Raw genomic sequence first — 23,192 nt, forward strand, 5'->3', positions numbered from 1 at the left:
TTTTCACAAAATTCTTATTCATGATCATGTATTTTGGTAAACGAAAGTAATAGATCAACTACATGTGGTTCGGAAGACATACTAAGCTACTGGACTCCCGATTCACAACTTTGAAACCCTTTTCTTGGTAGCGTTTGAACATTTAAACTTCGGGCTCCTGATTTCACAACTTCGAAGTTTTTATTTTAACATCTGTAAAATTATTTGAGTAATTCTTTTTAACTTTCTTTCATTCTTTTTAACTTTCTTTTGGGGAAAGAATGTTATTTAACTTGTTCTCGAGTTGCTTAAAGTATTCCAAAATTGAAAGCAGTTTTGAGCTTCAGTTTGCATGTATATTTTCTCAGTATATAACGGTTTCTTGAACCTGAAACACTGCACTCAATGTGTTCGGCAGTCACTGTTTGTTCTTAGCTCATCCAGAGAGCTTCTTCTAGTTCTTGGCATTGTCTGTATGTTTTGCAAGCAAAAGTTTGACATTGTAATCTGTAAAATTTTATTAGTTCCTTTTCATTTTCCTCAAAATGTTATCTCGAAATGAACTGGAAGCTTTTTGTGCATTGAGCATTCATCTTTGAGAAACGATCATTAGGCATGACATGTTATAATCTGTTCGCCTGCAGGTATTGATCGTAAAAAGTTCTTAGCGGATACAATCTATTGACAAGATCAAGTTTGGCATTACTGGAGACTGATGGATGTAGAGGAGAAAGAAATACGTAATGTAATGGACATGCACTACAAAAAAAAAAAAAGGGTCTTAGCTACGGTTTATTTGGGACAGTTTGATGAAACTGCCGCTATATATTTAGTTTCCAGTAATTGGCATGGCGGTTCAATAATAGCCATAAAATTATGTGATTTTCCGGCGGTCTATTTTCATTTCCCAGCAGTTTTATTAATTATAATTTTTTCCAGCAGTTTATTTTGATTTTGTGGCGGTTTGGCCTTTTAAAATAACATTAATGTCGCTACAACTTAAATTACAACTTAATGTTTCTTACACTAAATGGACCTCACAACCCATTGACATTGTATTTCTACACACTTCCACGAGTGCAAAGGTTCCACACTTCCACTATTATTTCTTCACCAACTCACTTTCTCACACTCTCTTCACCTACTCACTTTCTCAATTTCATACAATACTACTTCCGTAATTTTGACATACAATACTACTTCCGATTCCCAATATTAGCCGTTTTATAACAAATTTTAAATGTAAGTTTGACGATTCGAAAAGTTCTACAAATCTGAAATGTAAGTTTGACGGTTCGAAAAGTTCTACAAATCTGAAATGTAAGTTTATTTCTGCAAAGTTTTAATCATTTTGAAATCAGTTTAGCTAAATAAATTGCAGTTTAGCTAAATTTCTACAAAGTTCTCCAAATTTTGTGAAATCGGTAAATTGTTTCTTCAAATTTAGATTATTTTCCCTAATCTCTAGGGTTTTAAATCAGTTTAGCTTAATTAGGATCGATTCTTACTGCTAAATCAGTTTGCTAGGGTTTTAAATCGCTTAAATGATTATCTAGTGATTTCCCCAAATTTTAATGAAGTTTTGTGTACTGATTTCACCAATTTGCTAAATGCATGAAGTAATCTGTTGATTTTTGCTATAATTGTTGCTTCGATAGGCTGTGATTTTCCCCAAATTGTAAGTATATTGTTAATTTAGGCCCTTTTTTTGAAAATGCATGAAGTAATCTGTTGATTTTTGCAGTAATTGTTGCTTCGATAGGCTGTGATTTTCCCCAAATTGTAAGTATATTGTTAATTTAGGCCCTAGCTTGAGAATCTAAGTGCTCTCTTGTTAGTGTGTTTATTTTCTCTTCATTTTCATATTCTGTGTAATCTGTTAATTTTGGCAGATGAAATTCTAACATTCTTAATTTAGGCGCTAGTTTTCTTGTTTGTGCTCCAAGTTCTTACTTGAATGAACCCTTCTTTCATAAATCAACCCTTAATTATGTCAGGTCCTTCCTATAAAAGAGTGCTGCTAAGGATAAAATGGAAATGCTAAAATTAAAACTTACTAAATATAGAACGAAGAATTTTTTACTAGAAAGGAAGGTGAGATATAAATTGAGACAGAGAGAATAAAAAAGAATTGAACAGTACCTATGAGGCCCAGACTACTTGTCCACCCATGGAATATCCAACAATATAAAATTTGGATCCCAATTCCAATTGATCAGCTAATTCCTCAATATCAACTACTATAGTGTGTTTGTTTTCTCTTCATTTTCATATTCTGTGTAAATTTAATGCAATCATGTTTTCTTGTTTGTGCTCCAAGTTCTTACTTGAATGAGTCAATTCCTTTCTCTTCTTGTTTGTGCTCCAAGTTCTTACTTGAATGATCACTTAATTTTCTACTCCTTGTTCTAAGTATGCAAATTATCACAACCTCCGGATGTCCTTCCTTTCAATTCCAACAGTTTTTGTAAATGCATATATGCTTTTTTTTTTTTGTAAAATTGATTTATGTACTTTTGGTAAATTTTTTGGCTAATTCTGAAAAATACAGTTGAGTCATATTCATTGATGTGAGGGAGCTGTTCTTGATACTGTTTGAACCTTTGTCGATTTAGGATGGATAAGAGTTGGATACTGAAGCCTCGTACTACACTTGAGTATAAGAAAGGGCTACAAATATTTTTAGACTTTGCATTTTCTAATGTGTCATCTGATAATAGGATTAAGTGTCCTTGTTCTAGTTGTGGGTTTAGACTATATCAGACAAGAGCAGAGGTATGATCGATCATCTGTTGTTCAGCCCTTTTCCGGCAGGTTACACTGTTTGGTTATTACATGGTGAGAAGGATGTAGGAGAAACTTCAGCCACTAGACATGAAAGTCAACATATTGAAGCTCGTGATAATCCAATGCAAGACATGGTTAATGATGTTTTCAATTTCTGTGGACAACCTGTTGACCAAGAACATGCCACATCTCATGGATCAGAAACCGAAGGCGAAGATAACATGTTGCCTTTACCTGATGGTCCAAATGATAAAGCTAAAGAGTTTTATGAGTTAATGAGGGATGGGGAACAAGAACTTTATCAGGGGTGTGTGAAGTACTCAAAGTTGTCTTTTCTAGTGAGACTTTATCACATTAAGTGCATGTGTGGGATGAGTGATAAAGCCATGACGATGATAATAGAGTTGTTGCATGATGCCTTTGAGAATGCAAAGATCCCCAAGTCATTCTATGAGGCCAAGAAAACTATTAAAAAACTTGGTCTTAGTTATAATAAAATACATGCATGTCCAAATGATTGTATGTTATATAGGGGAGCAGATAAAGAAAGACAAGAATGCAAGCGATGTAGCACATCTAGATGGAAGGTTAATTCTAAGAAAAAAAAATTCAGTGATCTTGAAGCAAATAAAAAGAAGACACCGCAACCTGCAAAAGTTCTTCGTTATTTTCCTCTAATTCCACGACTGCAAAGGTTGTTCATGTCTAGTAAGACATCTTCTGATATGAGATGGCATAGTGTTGATTGTCATAAGGATGGCTTATTGAGGCATCCAAGAGATGCTGAAGCATGGAAAAAGTTTGACTTCACATTTCCTGAATTTTCTCAAGATCCACATAATGTCCGTCTTGCCTTAGCGAGTGATGGGTTCAATCCTTTTGGACATATGAGCGCTAATCATAGCATTTGGCCAGTGGTTCTAATTCCGTACAACACCCCTCCTTGGGTATGCATGAAACAGTCTAACTTCATTCTCTCAATGATAATTCCAGGTAAGAGAATGCCCGGGAATGATATTGATGTTTACTTACAACCTTTGATTGATGAATTGAAGGAGTTGTGGGATGGTGTTCAGACCTTTGATGCTTTGTCAACTGAAACTTTCAAAATGAGAGCAGCATTGATGTGGACAATTAGTGATTTTCCAGGATATGGTATTTTGTCTGGGTGGAGCACGTATGGTAAGTTTGCTTGTCCCATGTGTAATATCGATACAATACCCTGTCGACTTCAACATAGTAAAAAATGGTGCTTTATGGGCCATCGTCGGTTTCTAAATGCTGGTCACAAGTTTAGATTGGCCAAGGTCCGATTTGATGGTATGGTTGACAAACGAAATCCACCTGTACAATTATCAGGCTCAGACATTTTAAGACAAGTTGAGAATCTACATGTTTCCTTTGGAAAAATGCCAATAACTGAAGTTAATGGGAAAAAAAGAAGACGTGGGAAACAGAATATCCAAAGTGGATTATCCACAGTGGAAAAAAAAGAGTATATTCTTTGAACTTCCGTATTGGGAGTTTAACTCATTGCGTCACAATCTTGATGTAATGCATATTGAGAAAAATGTGTGTGACAATGTGATAAATACTTTGCTCAATGAAACTGGAAAGTCAAAAGATCACGTTAATGCTCGAAAAGACCTACAATCAATGGGCATAAAATCTGATCTTTGGCCTGATGAGCATGGAGATTATCCCTCTGCTATTTTTACTATGACAAATGAACAGAAAGATATTTTTTTAAGGACTTTAATGAATGTGGTTGTTCCAGATGGTTACTCAAGCAATATCTCGAGATGTGTTGATGTGAATCAACGAAGATTATTTGGGTTGAAAAGTCATGATTGCCATATTCTTATGCAGCAACTATTACCGATAGCGTTGAGGAACGCATTACATGGCTTAGTGTCTGCAGTTATAGCTGATCTTTCATCATTTTTTCGGCAGTTATGTTCTAAAGTGTTGAATCCCATGGACCTTGATAACCTCCAAAATCAAATCATTCTCACTTTGTGTCATTTAGAAATGATATTTCCTCCATCTTTCTTTACTGTCATGGTTCACTTAGTTGTTCATTTAGTTGATGAAGTGAGACATCTTGGCCCGGTACATTATCGATGGATGTATCCTATAGAAAGGTAACCTTATTTTGCTAAGTTATTTATCCACTTTGTTTAGCTATATAAGTTGCATTGTCTAAATCAGTAATTGTTTAATCACACAGGTTCTTGGGGCATTTGAAGTCTTTTGTACGTAATATGGCGCAACCTGAAGGCTCAATTGTTGAAGGTTATTTGGCAGATGAAATTCTAACATTCTGCTCAAGATATTTTGAAGATGTCGAGACAAGAATGAATAGGCCGAGGCGTGTGGATGATAAACCTAATGATGTTGGATATCATGAAAAGGAAACTATGTTCCCAAAAATTGGCAAATCAGTAGCGGGTTCATATTTTAAGCTACCACCAATGCAGAAGCTACAAGCACATCGTCATGTGTTAATTAATTGTCCAGCAGTTGACCCATTTATCCAGTAAGTAAATTAAATGCAATCTAGTAGATTTTTGTGTGTGTGTGTGATTTTATCTAGCAGTAGCAAGGTAGTTGTGATTTTATCATAATTATATGCAAACTTTGATTTGTGCTATTTAATTCACCGAAAATTAATCTAACCAACCAGCTAATTACAGAAGTGGGATTCCAATTGTACTCCATATTTTGTTAACTTATTTTCTACACAGGGAATTTAGGACAGAAACAAAGAGAAGGTTAAGGAGTCGAACTCGGTCGGAATCTACGATAGATAAAATTGTGCACAAAGAATTTGTTGACTGGTTTCAAAAGCGAGTAAGTGAAAGTTATGTCATTTTTGCTTCCTACTTTGGAGATTTAATCAATCATGAATTTTTATGGCTCATTTTCAATGCCAGATTTTGAATGACGTCAACGAGCATCCCAGGGAACTTAGGTGGCTTGCAGTTGGACCACTTGAAGAAGCTAAGAGATTTACTTCATACAATGTCAATGGGTTCAAATTTAGAACTCTATCACGAGTGCAGGGGCTGAAAACTCAAAACTGTGGAGTATTTGGTACATTTGATACTAGAAGTTATGCAAGCAACCGTGACAACAATATGGTAGTTGGAGGTGTTCCGTATTACGAAAAATTGGTGGACATAATCGAATTGAACTACAATGGTCAATTTACAGTTACATTGTTCAAGTGTCAATGGGCTAATACCACTACTGATAGAGGCATAAAAAAAGACGAGTTAGGTTTTACGAGTGTTAATTTTTCCCATTCGATACATCTTGGTGATCGGGAAGAGCATGAGCCGTATATATTGGCATCACAGGCCCAACTTGTATATTACGTCGATGATGAAAAAGAAAAACAGTGGAGTGCTGTTGTTCATCTAAAACCAAGAGACTTGTATGACATGGGAGAAGAAACAGAAGAAGAGTCCATTTATGATGTCATTTCTTCTTCACAAGAAGATCTGGGTAGTCGGTTTCCTGATGGCGATCAAGATTTACGATTGACAAGGGATGAAAATAGAAGATGAAGATAAATATTATTTAGAAATATGATTACTAGATTTAAAAAGTTTTAAATGAACACTGCTTCATCCAAACTGTTTGTTGCACATTTAATTAGAGTTCCTCCACCTGTATAATAGGCTTCTGTCTTGACACTTGATGTTAATTTTGACTTCAATTTTCTCTATTAAAGTCTCTGCTTTTTGATTGGTTGTTGCTAAAATTATGTGTTACTAACTTTCTGCCTATATTTGCAGCAATGGCTAGGCCAAGAAGGTTCGAGGCTACACCACTTGATACAGAGATCACTTCTGCAAATTCTCATGAGGTTAGGTGTAAACGCTTTAAGGTTGCACCACCTGAAGCTGGTTATGCATCAAAAACTTGTACTGGAACTCGTTCTGGTGCTTCGTCGTCTAATGGTAGTGATCATGTTAGCATGCCACCGACACATGGGCCTGAGTATGCTTCATCTGAATCTAATTCATCAGATGATGATGATGTCCCTCCTACTTCTAGCGAGACTACTGCAAGTAAGAAGAAGAGCTATTGGATTGTCAGTCTTATTGGAAAGCATCGTTACTACTCTTGTATTTTCGATTTGCTTGGCAACGATATTATTTAAAGTATGACAATTTTTGTTCTAGATGAGGGTGGTACCATTACAGAAGGAAGACTGAAGGTGCGAGATATTTGGTCACTTCCTACGGGTAAAAGGATTATCATCCCGTGCAATGAGCTTGGCCAACCAATAGATGATGCAGGTGGTCTCTTGGGTGGCTTCATGGGAGATTTAGGGTCTGACTTTTCTAAATTTCTTATGTGTTACAAGTCATGGCGTAAGGTTCCAGTTAACTACAAGAATAGCGTATATGACGACATTATACAGGTGCACTATTATTATATTTTTTTTCTGTTGAAATAACTATTTATTTCTCCTAAGATGGAGTATGTTTCCGGAAATTCCTGTAATATGGAATGTCTGAATAAAAAATGATAAATTCCAGTAACTTGAATATGAAAACAGTTCAATTTCTTTCTAAGTTCAAGTAGTCATTACAAATACAGACATTGGTTACTGACTTTTTGGATTTTTGTGTTTATTTATACTTGCACTAAGAGAATTGTTTAAAGCTGTTTTGTTATCATTGTTTTCTGCTTTCTTTTTACCTAACTTTTGGTCCCATCTTTGTTTTGTTATTTGTAGTGTGTTTCACCTTTTCTCTGTCTCCCAACAGCTTATAATAAATCTGTCGAATAATAGATGAAGATAGATGTCTTGACTTGTTTAATGATATATTGTCTTATGCAGAAGAAGATTCTTGTGGAGGATGGTCGATTAAGAGACTACATGATGAAGAGTATTGGAAAGACATGGAAAGATACTAGATGTTCTCTCTATCATAGCTTTTATAAAGAGTCACTGACTTTTGAGGAAAATGTTGCAAGACGTCCCGGTGGAATTGATCTTGACCAGTGGACATGGTTTCTTCAATACCGCAAAGATAAGAAAACACAGGTAACATATTATTTGGTGGGTTCTTTAAGCTTCAAATCTCAAACCAATAGAGTTTGAGGTTTTGAACAGTGCATAATATGCACAAAATTGCTTCAGCTCACAGTTGGCAATTCCACTTCTGCGTGCAGCCACAAAAAGCAACCAGCAGGCCCAACACTTTAATTTTTGGTTTAGATGGTTATTCTTACTATTTGGTCTAGGTAAATGTTTATGTAAACATTTCTCCTCTTATTTTCCTTCTAAAACCCACCTGTGCACACACCAAACTCCCTGTCCTTTAGCTTAAACCCAAACCTTTACCTTATCTGTTGGACAAAGGGATTTTTTTTTCCGAAAATGTTGTTGCATATATTAACTGTTTTATCCTTATCTGTGTTTGTTGTGGAGTGTTTAGACCCTGCATTTAATGATGATGTTATGAGTTTAATTGTTTTCAAAGCTGGAAAAAAAATTCAACTGTGGCTTTTATTAATTCTTGGTTAATACAAGTGCAGAAGATGTACAAGCAGAATGCTGAAAATCGACGGAAGCAAACTTACACACACACTAATGGTTCAAAAAGCTTACCTAGGAGAAAAGCTGAAGAGGTTTGTCAATTAAAAAGCTCAAGTTATTTGTTTTCTGTTCTTCAAATTTTTCATGGTCTTATAGTTTTAAATATATGATTGTGGTCATGATAATGTAGGAGCATAAACGTGGGAGACCAATGAGTAGAGGAGAGTTGTGGCCCTTGACTCACAAACGGAAAGACTCGACATATATGAATGAAGCAGCCAAGCTTATTGGTGTAAGTAATAATTGATCAATTTTCTTTACATACCTAAAATAAAAATTCTTATTTAATGGTTGATACTAAATTTATGTAGGAGCAAACAGAGAGGATTGAAAGTCAGGATGGCGTGTCAAAGAAAATTTCAGAATTTGATTCACTTGCACAAGTGTTAGGAAAGGAGCACGCTGGTCGGGTTCGAGGAGTGGGTTATGGGCCGACACCTACTCAAGTGTTTGGCCAAACAGCCTATCAATTTAAGGGTGTATCTTCAACACAAGCTAATCGAGATCATGAAATGGAGGAGATGAAGTTGAAGATGCAGGAGCTTCAATCCGTGGTGGAAAGTGAGAGATCTAGAAGGCGTGCTCTTGAGAACTTTCTAACAAGATATATAGTCCAACAAGGAATGGAATTGCCGGCCGAGTTGGCTGATATGGATAGTGCTGCGACGGTATGTTTTTACCTCCTTTCTCTGCCTATGCTGCTTTCTGGTAATTGATTCTTTGGAAACCATTAGAGTTCTAATATATTGTTTTGTTTGGTTCATAGTAATGACAATTGAAAAATCTTGATATATTGCTACTTTTGTGTGAATGTATTATACTCTTTAAACTTTGGAAAACATTTGAATTTGTGTGCTGCTTGTGAAATCAATATGCGTCTGTCAAGTTAATCAGTTCACTATATTAGCCTCATCTATTTATTTTCCTCTGTTGCTAGTTCTAGGTGGAAATGGAACTAGCAACAGAGGGAAAAAAAAGGTCTACTCCTTTGGCTTTTTGTGAAGGAATTTTAAGTTGGTGCTTCAAGAAAAGGACAAGGTCAAATGAAGGTTTTATTTACATGGTTATAAGGTTTAAATCACGTGGATGGTTTTGAAATCTGCAAATGGGAATGATGAGAAGCAAGTAGTAGTAAAAGTGAAGTGGCAGCTGCAATTTTTTATTTTTTTTTCAATCTGTCCATCTGTGCTCATTGAGCATGGACCTGCATATATTTATTGAAACTTCATACAAAAGAAAGGAGTTAAGGTTTCCCCATACTCCTTTTCCTACGGAAGGTGGAACAACCTCGAACCTATCCATGGTAGTAGGTTAGCACTTAGTTCACAAAATATCAGCGAAAGTGGCAGCTGCAGTAATCACCATAATCATTTCTTCTACCTTTCTTAAAAATTAGCTGCCTTTATTGAAAGTGTTAAACTTTGTGGTACTCAAGTAGTAGGTTATTCTTTATCCGAAAAGTGTTATTCCTTATTGTTCTTATTTGTTTTTAATGTTTATATTTTCAGGCATCAAACAGGCCAAGACCATCTTCCTCATCCAAATGTTGAAACCCACAGCGATGCTAATCATGTTGTTCAATCTGGATTTTGCTTATGGATTTCAGTTCTAATTTTGTTAGCAATGAACCTGTTTTTCCGGAACTGTGGATTTTGCATCAGTTTATCATATTTTAGTTCTTATATCAGATTTTGGTTCTTATATTTTGCCTCTGTGCCTTTTATTGAGTAGTGCAGATTTTATGTCTTGTGATCAGATCTTTTGTTATATGACCAGAAGCTCTTTTAATTGCAGTGAGCTATATATTTTGCAAAAGTTCTTTTTCTATTTAATTGCTATGTTGGTTATAGGTTGGAATATGTAAAAATTAGGCAAATTCTACAGAATGAAATGGGTCAAAGTGCAACAAATTGAATTGCAAATTGCCGGAAAATCGTATTTTTAGTTTTATGGGTTTAACCGTCGTAAAATCAACCTAAACCGCTAGGAAATCGTATATCAGTTACAAACCGCCGCTAAACCTAACAAAACCGCCGGGAAATAGTAGTTCACTTACGAACCGTCGCTAAACATAACCAAACCGCCTCTGTTTAAACATAACCAAACCGCCTCTGTTTAGTAATTTGAACCGCCTCTGTTTAGTAATTTGCTGCGGTTATTCCAGCGGTTATACTAAACCGTCGGAAAAGGGTTTTCCGACCCCTTATCAGGCGACAGGTTTAAACTGCCGCTAATTTTATACTGCGACAGTTTGAACCGTCGCAAAATAAAGGAACAAACTGCTGGGAAAAAGTTTTTTTACTGTAGTGTATGAGTGCTTCCCTTGGTGGATTTGCAGTCGCCCTCAATACATGGCCCGTCTGGGTGATGAATGTAGTTCCTGTAACAATGAACAACACCCTTTCTGCCGTTTGCGTTAGGGGTCTTATAGGCATTTTTCATGACTGGTACAGTGTTATTAATTGGTTATAACTTATAAAGTTCTGCTTTGATTAAAAGGTGCCATAACGATCTGTACTGGTATTTGTATATGTGAGCCATTCTCAACATATCCACGCTCTTATGATTTGTTGCATGCCAATAATCTTCTCTCTCACTATAAAGGTTTCGTGAAGAAGGTTGTTTGGTTGAGGATATTATGCTGGAAATGGATCGTATCCTACGACCTCAGGTAAGCATATTTTTCGTTCAGACTTTGATGATGTAAATCAATTCAAAATATTTTGCTCCTCGTTGTTATGGTTGCAGTAGATTCTCTTTGGTCTGTAAAAATACGAAGAAATAGCTATATCCTGGACGAATTATCAACATTTTCCATTTCCATGTAAAAATAATATGTGAACCAAAATACTCCCCCTCCTGCTGTACTCATATTCATATTGAAGATGGTATTGGAGTAGAATTAATAGTTATAAGCTGGATTCTTACAGCAAACTTGGCCTTTTGTCCCGAATTGCTGTAAAAGCTTCTTGATGAAGTTTTACATTAAAATAACTACTGCATGTTTTTCGTTCGAACAAGTAATATTCGGATGAAAATGTATGATCGTTGGATCCACGATCACTCAGACACTGAAAAAAGAATGTTCCCTTGAAAGAATACTACTAATTAGATTCCGTCAGGGTTTTGGGAATTATACAATGAAAATCAGAAATTTCCTGTTCATTAATGTATATTCCAGAAGGGACTTCCTTTGACGTGCTTGTGTTTTTAACGACAATTGAGATTAGCTAAGTAGTTTTCATCTTTGTGTATATGTGGAGCTATGTTGCTCGTGCTCTTCAAAATGTTGACAGGTGCATGTTGGATCTTCTAAAAGTAGTACATTTTTGGAGGATCCAACATGGGTACTGCGACAACATTTTTGGAGAATCCGATCAGTATAGGTATGGAATGCTCATGCCATGTTATATTCCTATGCCACACGTTTCAGCTGTATCGAACTCAAGTTATCGTCAACTTGACGTGCAGGGATTTGTCATTATCAGAGATGAAGAATCCATCATATCACGAATACAAGATCTGGCACCAAAATTTCTTTGGAACGTCCAACTGCATTATCTAGAAGACGATCAGAAAAAAAACGGGCCAGTCTTATTTTGTCTGGAAAGCTTTTGGGCCATTATCTGAGGCAGTTTTGCATTATATTTATCAATGAATGGTGAATGCTGAATATCCATGTTGAATTCTTGGATAGTAGTGAATCAAATCTTGTTTCTCATCACATGTAGTTACATTTTCCATCAATCTGCAAGATCCCAGGATTTACTAGTCTTTCTTTTTCCTTTTTTTTTTTCGTTGGAAGTTTTCTTTTGGAGTAACAAAGTTGTAAAATTTATATGAGATAACACGTATGCTATTGTTGTAACATAAAGAAACACTGAATTCTTTGTCACTAAAAAGAATTAGAAAAGCAAAATCTTTGTTCATTGCAATTACTCTGTTTTTCATATGCCTTCATATGACTAACCTGTCTTTTTTTCTTTTTTGTTTAATCATTCGGTATCTGAATCTACCTGACCTCAACTAATTCAAATTTGCACTTGGTAGACTAATTATGGGGAGTAAAACGATTCCTACGAAGAAGTTATTTATTCTCATGACTTGAATTTGAGACTTTTTATTAATGATGTAAGAATCTTTAACAATTTCATTTTTAGCTTTGCTTTTGAGTAAAGGATCACTCTCACAAACAGTGTTTACTATTACCTAGCTTTGAAATCTCTTCAATTGATACAAAGATTAATCAGTGTTACTTTTTATTCGTGGGCAAGAATCTTTTACTTTTCTTTTCAACTGTAATTTTCATTTAGTGGGACCAGCCGAATAACAACCCTAGTGTATCAGGAGAAAAGCTAAATTAATATCCAAGAAAAAAAAAAAAAAAAAGGAACCAACTATTAGGAGAGTTTAGGTTCTATGCGCACAATATAGATTAAAAAATAAAATAAAAAAATACTCCAATCACATAAATTGAAACTGAGAAAGTATATATTTTCTCCGTTCAAGTACCATATTTATGAAATGAGGCCATGAGGGTATGAAACTGAGGTTATAAAGTACTCTTTTCAATCTTGGACACTACTGAGGGGTTGCTTGATACATGGGATAAGAATAATAATTCGGAATAAATTTGCGATCAACTTTATCCCATGTTTAGTTTGGGTATTAGCTAATCCTAGAATAACCTTTACACTAAAATGGTGGGTTTAACTATCTCATATAGAAGATGGTATAGCCAATCCCATAAGATATTTTGGGATATTCCACCATTGTACCAAACGACCCTAAGTACTAATACAGCTAATAGTACTCCCTTCGTTTCATAATAAGTGGTGTTTTTAACTTATGCACACGCCTTAATAAGAAATTGCTCACTCCTAAAAAATTAGGAGTGTTTTTACTAACTTACCCCTAATCAAATTTTATCTCTTTCTAAGTTACCTCTTTCCTAGAAAAACTACTTTATGATTCTTGATTAGGTAAATAAGAGTAATCTTGAAATAATAAAATCAATTTTTTTGAAATTCTGAAGCATCTCTATTTATTTTGAAATAAAATGAAAAATGTAAATCACCTTTTATTTAGAAACGGAGAAAATAGCATAATTATGAAAATATTTTGTAAACATTAAATTTGAAGTAGTTGGAATGACAAGACAAGACAACCCCGTGCTTGTCGGGCATTTGCTCATGTCTGTCTCATCAATATCTGCCATTATGTCTGAAACAAACCTCTAGATTCTTGGATTCTTTCACTTGCCCTTTGGCTAATCCCGAACCACCAAAATTTTTACTATGTGAAAGGTAGACCTATTATGTGACAGACAAATATTGTATGAGGCTCCTCTCATACTTTGCCAAATAGATTTTTGGGTTCCACTTTTAGAAATTGGGCCAAAGTCCCAATCTTGCCTTCTCTCACTCTCTTTTTTCATTTTTTTGGGTCCAGCTGCTTTTCCAAATTTTGTTATTTTCTTACCTTAATTTTCGTTCAGTCGATATGTCTCGCCTAACTTTTCCTATTTCAAGCATTCTAATTCTAACGCCATAAAATTAATTTGTTTCCGCATTCTTCTCCAAACAATTTCATAATTTTTTCAAAGGCACTCAAATCCATACTCTTAAAAAAAAAAAAAAAAAAAGAAAGAGCACCACTGACAAATAATTACGTAATTTTGGCATTGTTTTCATGAAACGCAGAAACGAAAAGTAATCATAAACAACCTACAGAAGAACATACTCGCTCCATCCATTTATGTTTATCGAGATTAAAAGTATGCTTTAATCAATATTTTAAAATGTATTGTTTATCATATTTTCGTACAACTTTTGAATATCTAAATTTTAATTTTAAAATATTAAATTAATTTTAACCCAATTTAGCTTCAAGATTAATTTAATTGACTTTTGATAATCGAAGTAAAATTTATTACTCACTCAACTATCTGAAATTACCAAGTAAATTTTTTTTTTTATTTGTAATCACTCAACTAATTCGTGTCCAATATTTTTGGTTCCCCAACAATCTAATTTAACTTCCCAACTAATATTATCTTTACTTTTACTGTTTTTTCGACTTTCCATTACACAAATTAAAATAAAGAGAGAAAAAAATCGTAAAGGTTGTGGGTTAATCACTGCCACTCCCATTTCCAACTTTTCAACAGCTGCAGTTGGATTAGGAGTTATTAAGAAGACCAAGGAGGAGTTAAAAGAGAGAAATATGAAGAGTGAGTGAAGTGGATGTAGGTGGGGGTGGCGATGTGTGAGGAGAGGAAGAGAGTGGTAAGAAGTGAAATGGGTTTGAACCAAAAAAAAAAAAAAAAAAAGAGTGAATTCTGTGTCCCAAATGGACACTTGTCAAGCATAAAAAGGATCACACAACTGACACTATCTATGTCTCACACAGAGTAAAACTTTTTCGAACTACCGGGTTGAAGTTGAGAAAAGAATTGAAAAAGATCGTATTCCATTCATTTTACTTAATAATGTGTATTAGTTTAATTGAGCACATAGTTTAAGAAAAATATTTTTTTTTTTGAGTCTTTGTAATTTTATGTTGGAGAGGTTGGAATTGAGAAATTACTAAATATAGAAGTATTTGAAAGTTCAAGTTGAGTCCTGTTATTTTCCTATGTTGTGAAAAAAGAATCTTTTGTTTATTCAACAAAACGTTATCCTTGGTTTACATCTTATATATAGTTTGTTGAAAGGGCAGTCGGTGCACTAAGCTTCATTATGTGCAGAGTTCAAAGAAGGACCTGACCATAATGCTGTGAGAATATAATTAAATATTAAAACGTGTGCTATCTCTAACAGTTTAATTTTTAGATGAGATGGTCACACACTTCAACAAATGATCTATTATATGCAACTTTATCCTGCATTTTTGTAAGAGACTATTTTCACAGCTCGACCCCGTAACCTCTTAATCAAATGACAGTAACTTTATCTGTTACGTCATGGTTCCATTTGTAGTAGCTTCTTTAATTTACGTCCTCAGGCATTGACGACTCTGCTCACGTGCATGCATGAACAACTAGCTAGTATCCACTGCTCTAGTAGTGGTAATGATACATTATACGAGTAGCAGAAGCGTATGCGTGTTGCGACATCGAACTTACATAAATCTGGTACTTCCAATTTGAGTATAAATTTGTGGACATCCTCTAAAATTGAATCAAATAGTAAGTCTGAACCATAATTTTGAAAATACAATGAAGTTAATATTAAAAGATTAAATTCATGCTAGAGTTTAAATCTTAATTTATCTGTGACTTGCAGCAAATACATATACCCCCTACGTCTATTTTTACTTGTAGTGCATGTATTGACTTGGCGCGTTTATTTAGGAGCCAAAAATAAAATGTTATTATATATCACCCTTAATTATTACTAAGTCATCTAATGATTGAAATCAATAAAATATTAGATTTCTTTTTAAGTTTGTTTAAAAAATAACAGTTTCTTAACTTTAAATTTTTCATGGAAAGTAATCACAATTACAGCATGTTATATGGTCACAAATTTAAAATAATATTCCTTCCCTTCTCAAACTCCATTTCGATTGATCTAACTTAATTAACCATACAATTTAAACGGAGGCCGGAGTATCTTCTTTTCGACTTTTTAGATCATTTATCGAAATAAAGTTGCTTCATTAATATTCAGCACACTTATTATGAATAATTTGATTTGACTAAGACAACATTTATTTTAATTTATTTAAAGAACTATGGTTTATCATCGATGTAATGATTTACAATCATATATTTCTCAATTGCTTAATTTAAATCATAAATTTTAAAACTCTCTCTTTCTTTTTTAATTTTCGTATTAAATTAGACACTGTCACATAAATCTGAAGGGGTTAGAACAAGAAGTTAGGCAGATTTTTTTTTTTATGTTAGTTTGATTTAATTTTTTTTTTATCCTACAAAAATTACGAAATCCTTCCATTAATGGCACATGGAAGTCAGTGCACCTTCAAACCTACAAATCTTCTTTTTTTTTTCCCAACAAATCTAAGAAATAGAGTTTCTTGTGAAATGAAGTGAGAGGAAGAAAAGCAAAACTGTAAACTCTGAAACCTCAGTAGTAGTAAGTAAAAGTACAAATGTTAGCAGAGACTGATGGAAAGATCATGAGTTTCTGCCACGTGTGAAGATGATTAATGTCTGGACCTGCCAGGGTGAATGAGAAGGAAAGGTCATTCATTAACTCACAAAGGAATCTATATATATAATAAAGCTAGGCAATAAGAGAGTGATGTGGCACCTCTCTTTGGCCAAGGATTCTATTTATCTTTTTTCTCATTTTCTTGACAATTTTTCCTCCTCCATTCAATTAATTTAGCTTATATTAAAAGGCCTAAAAGTCTTTACCCCTCCATAATCATCTTTATTCTCTAATTAAACAAAGCAATTAATACATATTAATGCCAATGCTTTTTGATCTTCCTATTCGACTGTTTTTGCTCATTTTTCTGTTCATGGCCAACAACTATTTAAATCTCCAATTAAATTGGATAATTAATACAAATTAATGTCCATTCATATGCCATTGCCATGCCTCAATTCTGTAGTTTTATATTGTGCAAGAAAGTCTAAGTTTCACAAGTTTTTGTTTGCTTTCTCTATGTATATGTATAGTCGAGTATTTGTAGTTATTCGAGCAGATTGTTTACTTCATTTTCAACTATTTTGTGTAACTAGGACAAGATTATAGATTATGTACAGGAAGTGTTTTATTTTTGGAGTCTTATCGCACGCTAATTCTCGATATCGAATCCAAAAGAAGAATGTTGATTTTTACTTTGCATACTCACTGTATTTTACTCTTTTTTTCCCTTTATAGAATCACAAATTGTCTTGTGAGGTTCATGCATGTGCAGTCTTGCCATCATATTCAAATGGACCATTTCCTTAAGATGCAAAGGTATGACAACGTTTTCGTTGAAAATTTACTTTTGAATTCCATTTTTTTAAGTATTTGCTTAATTTTATCAACTGTATTGACGAGTCTGGTGCACTTGGAGGTATATACCTTAACGTTGGATGCATTTCTTCTAAGGTAATTATATTCACTCTCTAAATTCATAATTTTTTTACTACTGCTTACTTAAATTTAAATTGTGTTACAAAGCATAATTTATTTTCCTATTAGATCTGTTTGGAAATACGATTAGATCTATTCAGAAATTGACACAGTGTAATTTTGAAAGCTATTTGAAACTTAATGATTCAAAAAATAGAGGTCAAAACTTAAATTTTAACGAGAAATGATGATTTGCCTAGCATTTGCTGTGAAATTAAAATTCATAAATGATGTATTTTCATCGTTGCACCCAACAATCATAGCCAACTTTTTTTTTCATCAGCAAAACATAATTCATAATACGTGTGGCAATTGAAAGATCCAAAAGCATATAATAAAACGAAATTGAAAAAGAAGAAAGTGACTACCAGCAGGAAGAAGACGCGCTTCGGATTAATATTAGGATTTTTTTAAAGAAAATGTTAAACTTAAATATTCACTCATAAAAAAATGTTAAATTAATTTATGAATATTTTGTTGGTTCTTTTCTTATTCTTAATAATTTGTTCTCTTTTCCTGTTCCTGGCTATGTTGATTCTCTTTATATTGTCAAAATAAAATGAATAATTATTGTGTGATAATATATACACTTTTTCATATTCTATAAAGTGTTTTTTGTACTACTTTTTTATATCTTCTTTTATAGTTTATGACGAGACTTGAGAATATTATCTTTTTGGTTACTTATCTTTATTATTAGGAAGTTAAAGAAGAAAGAAAAATAAAACTTGAGCGGCGAAGTAAGAAAGGAAAAGAAAGAAAATGAAGAAAGAAAAAAGTTAAAGGTTTAAACAAGTATAGGACAAAAATTAGAAAAAGATGCTTGCAGATAAATACTTATATAAATGTATTAGATGGATTAGAAATAACTATATTTTAAAATTGTTATATATGTGCCAGAAACAGATCGATTTTTCATAAAATTCTTTCTCTCTTTATATTTTTTAAAAAGAAAATAAAGATAATGTTTCACTTTACATAACACAAGTATTTCTAGAAGACCAAAAATATTTCTTAAGTGACGGAAAATCATAGAAAAATGTGTAAACTAACCGTTAGTAATATTTGGTAAAGCTTGAAATATTTGACTTTGAAGACCAATCAAAATTTTGAAAAAGAAAAAAAAAACTATATTTAAAAGTCTAATTAATCCGCGCGAAGCGCGGTTAGATTTACTAGTTGTCATATCAACTTACATGAAACTATTTAATTTGTCTTGTCACATCAAAGTAGATACCATTTGCAAGAAATGAGAAAGACAAATTAGCACAAGTTAGTGTTGGGGTCGTTTGGTTCGCGAATTAAGTTATTTTCGAGTTATAGCTTTACATATGCATTACTATTAGAAAATTATTATTTTTCTATTGATTTTTTTTTTGCTGAAAAATGTGCAGTGGCTTCTCACAGAAATCAGCGAAAAAGCAAAAATAGGAAAAAATAGCTACAGTACATCTTAACATTTGACTAGATTATTTATAACATATTTAACTTTTGCGGAGGTCCTATTACCCCCTTAGCTATTTTTAACTGAAATAAACTCCACCCTAAAACTGAACAGCCAAATTTATAGTTGAACGTGTTGTGCACGCACCGACAGGTGTACATTTTTACAATTTTTATTTTATTTTATATAATTTCCCCATTTTGGATAATTATATTTTGTTTTTCTTTTTTCATTTCTTCCATTTTCTCATCGTTGCCTCCTTCACTGCTCTTTCCATTCTTCCTTTTTATCTACCTAATTCATTATTTGAATTCATGGGTAGCAATCTAGGTTCAAATTGAGCCAAATATTTTCCCCTTCTACGGGTGGGCTCTGTTTCCTTTTTTTCTTCACAAATCCGAAAGAAATTTGGAAAAAACATTCTAGGTTTTGGGATTGTTCTGATAAGGTAAAGCAATTCGAATGACTGTAGGAAAAAAATTATATTAGAAGAACATAGAGATATATTTTTCAGTGAGTTTTTATGAAATTGGAGAAGATGATTGAAAATGGCCATTGTTTAAGTCGTCTTTTTCCTTATAGGTGAAAATAAGTTGAAAAAATGAGAGAGGAAGATAATTAATGACAAGAAAGGATGATAGTTTCAGGAAAAAGAGTTCAACAATCGGAGGGATTTTCGGCGATTGAGAAATTTCAAAGGTATAGTAGCGAAAAAGAGGAAAAAAGAAGAGAGAGAATGAAGGGAAAAGAAAAATGGTTATAATTTTTTTTTAAACATTTTTAGTGTTCCTCACTCGCTCAGATAGAGTGAAAGACACTCTCTTTGCCAACTCACCACTTGGGAGCTTAATAATGTCAATTAAAAAATTTGCAGGGGGTAATAAGTCCCCGTAAAGGTTGAATGTGTTATAAATAATCCGGCCAAACGTTAGGGTGCACTGTAGCTATTTTTTCCAAAAAATAGTACTTAGTATTTTCACACGAAAAATTAGGAAGTTTCCCTTCGTTTCAATTGGTTTGCTGGGAATAAGGTGGAAAAAATCATGTTTAAAGAACAAATTTCTCACTGATTCGAGGTGGGAAAACCTCTGTTTCTAGTAATGACAAATTTTGATTATTTTATCTCACTAGAAAGGTGGGATAATAACACCAGGTTTGATGGGATAAAGTGGGATATTCAGGGCTAAGTTTGGGATTAAATATATACTTAATTTGGTTAAATGTACTGAATTTATCACAGAATAGATTTTTACCTTCAACCAAATAAAGTATAAAATTAATCCCAAACTTAATCTTGAAATATCCAACCTTATTCTGCGAACCAAACGAGCCCCTGGAGTTTTAATCCATTCATGAGGTTAACCTTTTCATATTTTATTGGTATTGTGATTTGGAGAAGTCAGGCATTACATATCCGATTTCAATTTGTTTGAAATTGAGGGGTATTTCTATACATAGAGAAAATGAAGGAGGGGATTACAAGGTGGGAATCAAACCCTCACCAACAAGATGAAAATCCAAATAGACAAACCAACTGAGCTGCCAAGATCCTCCTTTTTTCTTTTCTTTTTTCACTACTAGAACTAAAATTACATGGGGATTTTCTCAGGGAATATACAAGAAAATTCGCAGGTAATTTAGTTTCCTACAAAAAAAAAATCCGATGAAAAAATCTTCGTGGGTAATTATTATCTACGGATTTTAAAATCCCCAGGTGAGTTACATGCGGATTTAAAATCCCTAGGTAAGTACTTGCGGATTTTTTCATAAGGAATTCTAAAAATTCGCATGAAATTTTTGGTAAAAAATTGGTAAAAATGGAATTATCTTGCGGATTTGCATATTCACAAGTAAATTCCCATGGAAATTCCCCAAGTAATCTGTAGAATTTTTTGGAAAAAAATAATTAAAATTACTATCAAATTTATTACTATTATTATATCTTAACCCTCAATATTATTTCTCTTAAGTACGAATTAATTAATCAACTTTTCACATTTAACTCAACCAGATCTCACCTTGGTTCTAGAAATTTTTGGTTGTTTCTTGCAAAGAGAAAGACCACAAAGCATTTGTACAATAACGTGCGGAAATTTACAACATGCAGCCTATGTGGGACGAAGTCTGTCCAGGGAATTCATTGTCGTTTCTCTTTCACTTTTTTTTATTTCATTAATTATTTTTGTCTTATTATTTCTTTGTCATTTTCTTTTTGTTTGGGGAAGGATACATTTAGAAGCAATTCACAAATCAAATAAAAACTTTATTTCAAGTTCAAGTAAGGGGATCAAATTACGGCTATAAAACTTATAATTATAAAATATTCTTAATTATTTTTACGAAAATTCCATTTAGTATATACCGGGAATGACAAATTTAATTCATTTCTTAGATGAAAAGTGCCTTAAATAACAAAGGATTCAACACGTTACATGGTTATGTAATTGGTAAAAATAAAAATAGTTCCGCCAATTCTAACAACGGATGCAAATACTAATTGTTGCTTAAAAGTGCTTTTTAAATTAATTGGTCAAATACAAATTGCTTCACACAAAAAGTGTTTTTTTATAAGCTCTTTTGAAAAAGAAAGAAAAAAACCTTTCAAAATAAGCTGATTTTAAAAACTTAGCTAAACAGACTATAAGTCACACTTCAATAATGTAACTAAAAAGTTAATCAAGAAATAATGTTTGGAAATAGAATCATAAAATCACTTTATAAATAAGTGTCGATACTAATGATTACAAACTCATATCACCTTAGTAACATACTATAATTGAATTTCGTAATTTCAAATATATGCGAAAAAAAAATGAGTGGAATAGATAGTTAAATATTTGTTACATTATATATATATATATATATATATATATATATATATATATATATATATATAACAAATGTAACTTATTTGTTTCTTTGCTTAAGAATTAAACTTAATTGTTCAATAATACATATTTAGTATATTTTATGATAGAATTAGCTGAACAATGTTAAATGTCATTGTATCATATATAGCTTTGTTATATCCTTTTACATTAGTCATATTAAATTCTTAATTCTTAAAAAAATCATGACAATTATTTTCTTATAGAGTTTGCCCGAAACAAAAAGTAGTAACCGACTATAACACTTATTGACTTGTAATACTCAATCCAAGCCATATACATCACGGAGTCAACATTTTAACTTTATTTACCTAAATCATAGCAACAAATTTCATAGGTAATTCCATGGATAATACAATCCATGGGTAAATCCCCAAGAAATAATCTCCAGCTAAAATAGTAGCAACAAAATTCCTAGGTAATTTCACAAGTAATAAAATTTCTAAATTCCCAAGAAATAATCCTCAGCAAAAATTGCAGCAACAAAATACCTAGGTGATTCCGTAAGTAATAAAATCTCTAATTAAATCCCAAGAAATAATTCTCATCTAAAAGCTCAGCAACAAAATCCCCAAGTAATTCCGCAATCAATAAAATCCCCAGGTAAATTTGTAAATAATAATCTCCAGCTAAATTCGCAGCAACAAAATCTCCAAGTAATTTTCCAGGTAATAAAATCACCACGTAAATCCCCAATAAATAATCCCCAGGTAAATCCGCAAATACTATTACATGGGGATTTTCCTACGAGCTCTTAGAGGAAATAATTTTTTTTTTATATTTTGGTTGTTTACCTGTGGAATTACCTAGGAAAGTGATACTTGGGGAGCACTTTCCCAAGTAAATCTAGACGCCAAATTTACTTGCGGATATACCTGGAGAAATCGTATTCGCAGGTAAATACTTTAAAAATTAGAAATTCTTAGATTTCCGCATGAAAATCCTCAAGAATTACCTGCGGAAAGAGTTCCCAGGTAAAATCCCCATGTAATTTAAGTTTTTCTAGTAGTGGTATTCATGAGCCCGGGTTAATTATTATTATTGTGTGCAATTTGAAGTTTCTATATATTTCATTTAGTTTTAATAGTTTTTGCTCTGTATATCCTATATGAGACACTTATAGAAAAGATTTGAGTAATATGTTTATAACTCCAATAATTCATCTATTTTTATATGTTATACACATTTTAGGTTAAGATGATAAGATTGAAAACTTCTTTACATTTTTATGATTCAGCCCTAATTAAACTAAGATATATGAAATTGAGGAGTATTATCTATTCCTTATGACAAATCATTTTTCTAGTCTATTTATTTTATTACACGATTTAAGATGTTAATTTAGCTTATTACTCCTCCTTTAATTTATGCGGCAA

General features: G+C 32.9%; 1 protein-coding gene across 14 annotated transcripts; it reads left to right on the forward strand.

Annotated features, from left to right (window-relative positions):
• The first annotated feature begins 993 nt into the window (after nt 1-993).
• On the forward strand, nt 994-10,073 carry LOC132616141 (uncharacterized). 14 transcript variants are annotated; one of them, XM_060330746.1, is made up of 10 exons: nt 1,012-1,299; nt 1,724-1,761; nt 6,570-6,845; nt 6,960-7,201; nt 7,625-7,831; nt 7,960-7,987; nt 8,345-8,418; nt 8,517-8,618; nt 8,698-9,054; nt 9,895-10,073. In XM_060330746.1, exons 3-10 carry the CDS (start codon nt 6,572-6,574, stop codon nt 9,934-9,936), a joined length of 1,326 nt encoding a protein of 441 aa, XP_060186729.1. In that variant the 5' UTR covers nt 1,012-1,299; nt 1,724-1,761; nt 6,570-6,571; the 3' UTR covers nt 9,937-10,073. The 14 variants fall into 14 exon arrangements, with proteins under 14 accessions (XP_060186721.1, XP_060186725.1, XP_060186722.1 ...); XM_060330745.1 differs by lacking the exon at nt 1,724-1,761; XM_060330749.1 differs by lacking the exon at nt 1,724-1,761 and having other exon boundaries at nt 1,012-1,260.
• Nucleotides 10,074-23,192: the final 13,119 nt, after the last annotated feature.

Source organism: Lycium barbarum, chromosome 10, assembly GCF_019175385.1.
Source record: "Lycium barbarum isolate Lr01 chromosome 10, ASM1917538v2, whole genome shotgun sequence".
NCBI classification, from domain to species: Eukaryota; Viridiplantae; Streptophyta; class Magnoliopsida; order Solanales; family Solanaceae; genus Lycium; species Lycium barbarum.

Bases quoted from the DNA above. Each gene is read 5' to 3' on its own strand.
- LOC132616141 (XM_060330738.1), top strand. From the start codon at position 2,757: ATGATCGATCATCTGTTGTTCAGCCCTTTTCCGGCAGGTTACACTGTT. The intron at 4,911-4,996 runs GTAACCTTATTT...TTAATCACACAG, and splicing joins TGGATGTATCCTATAGAAAG to GTTCTTGGGGCATTTGAAGT. The intron at 5,306-5,513 runs GTAAGTAAATTA...TTTTCTACACAG, and splicing joins GCAGTTGACCCATTTATCCA to GGAATTTAGGACAGAAACAA.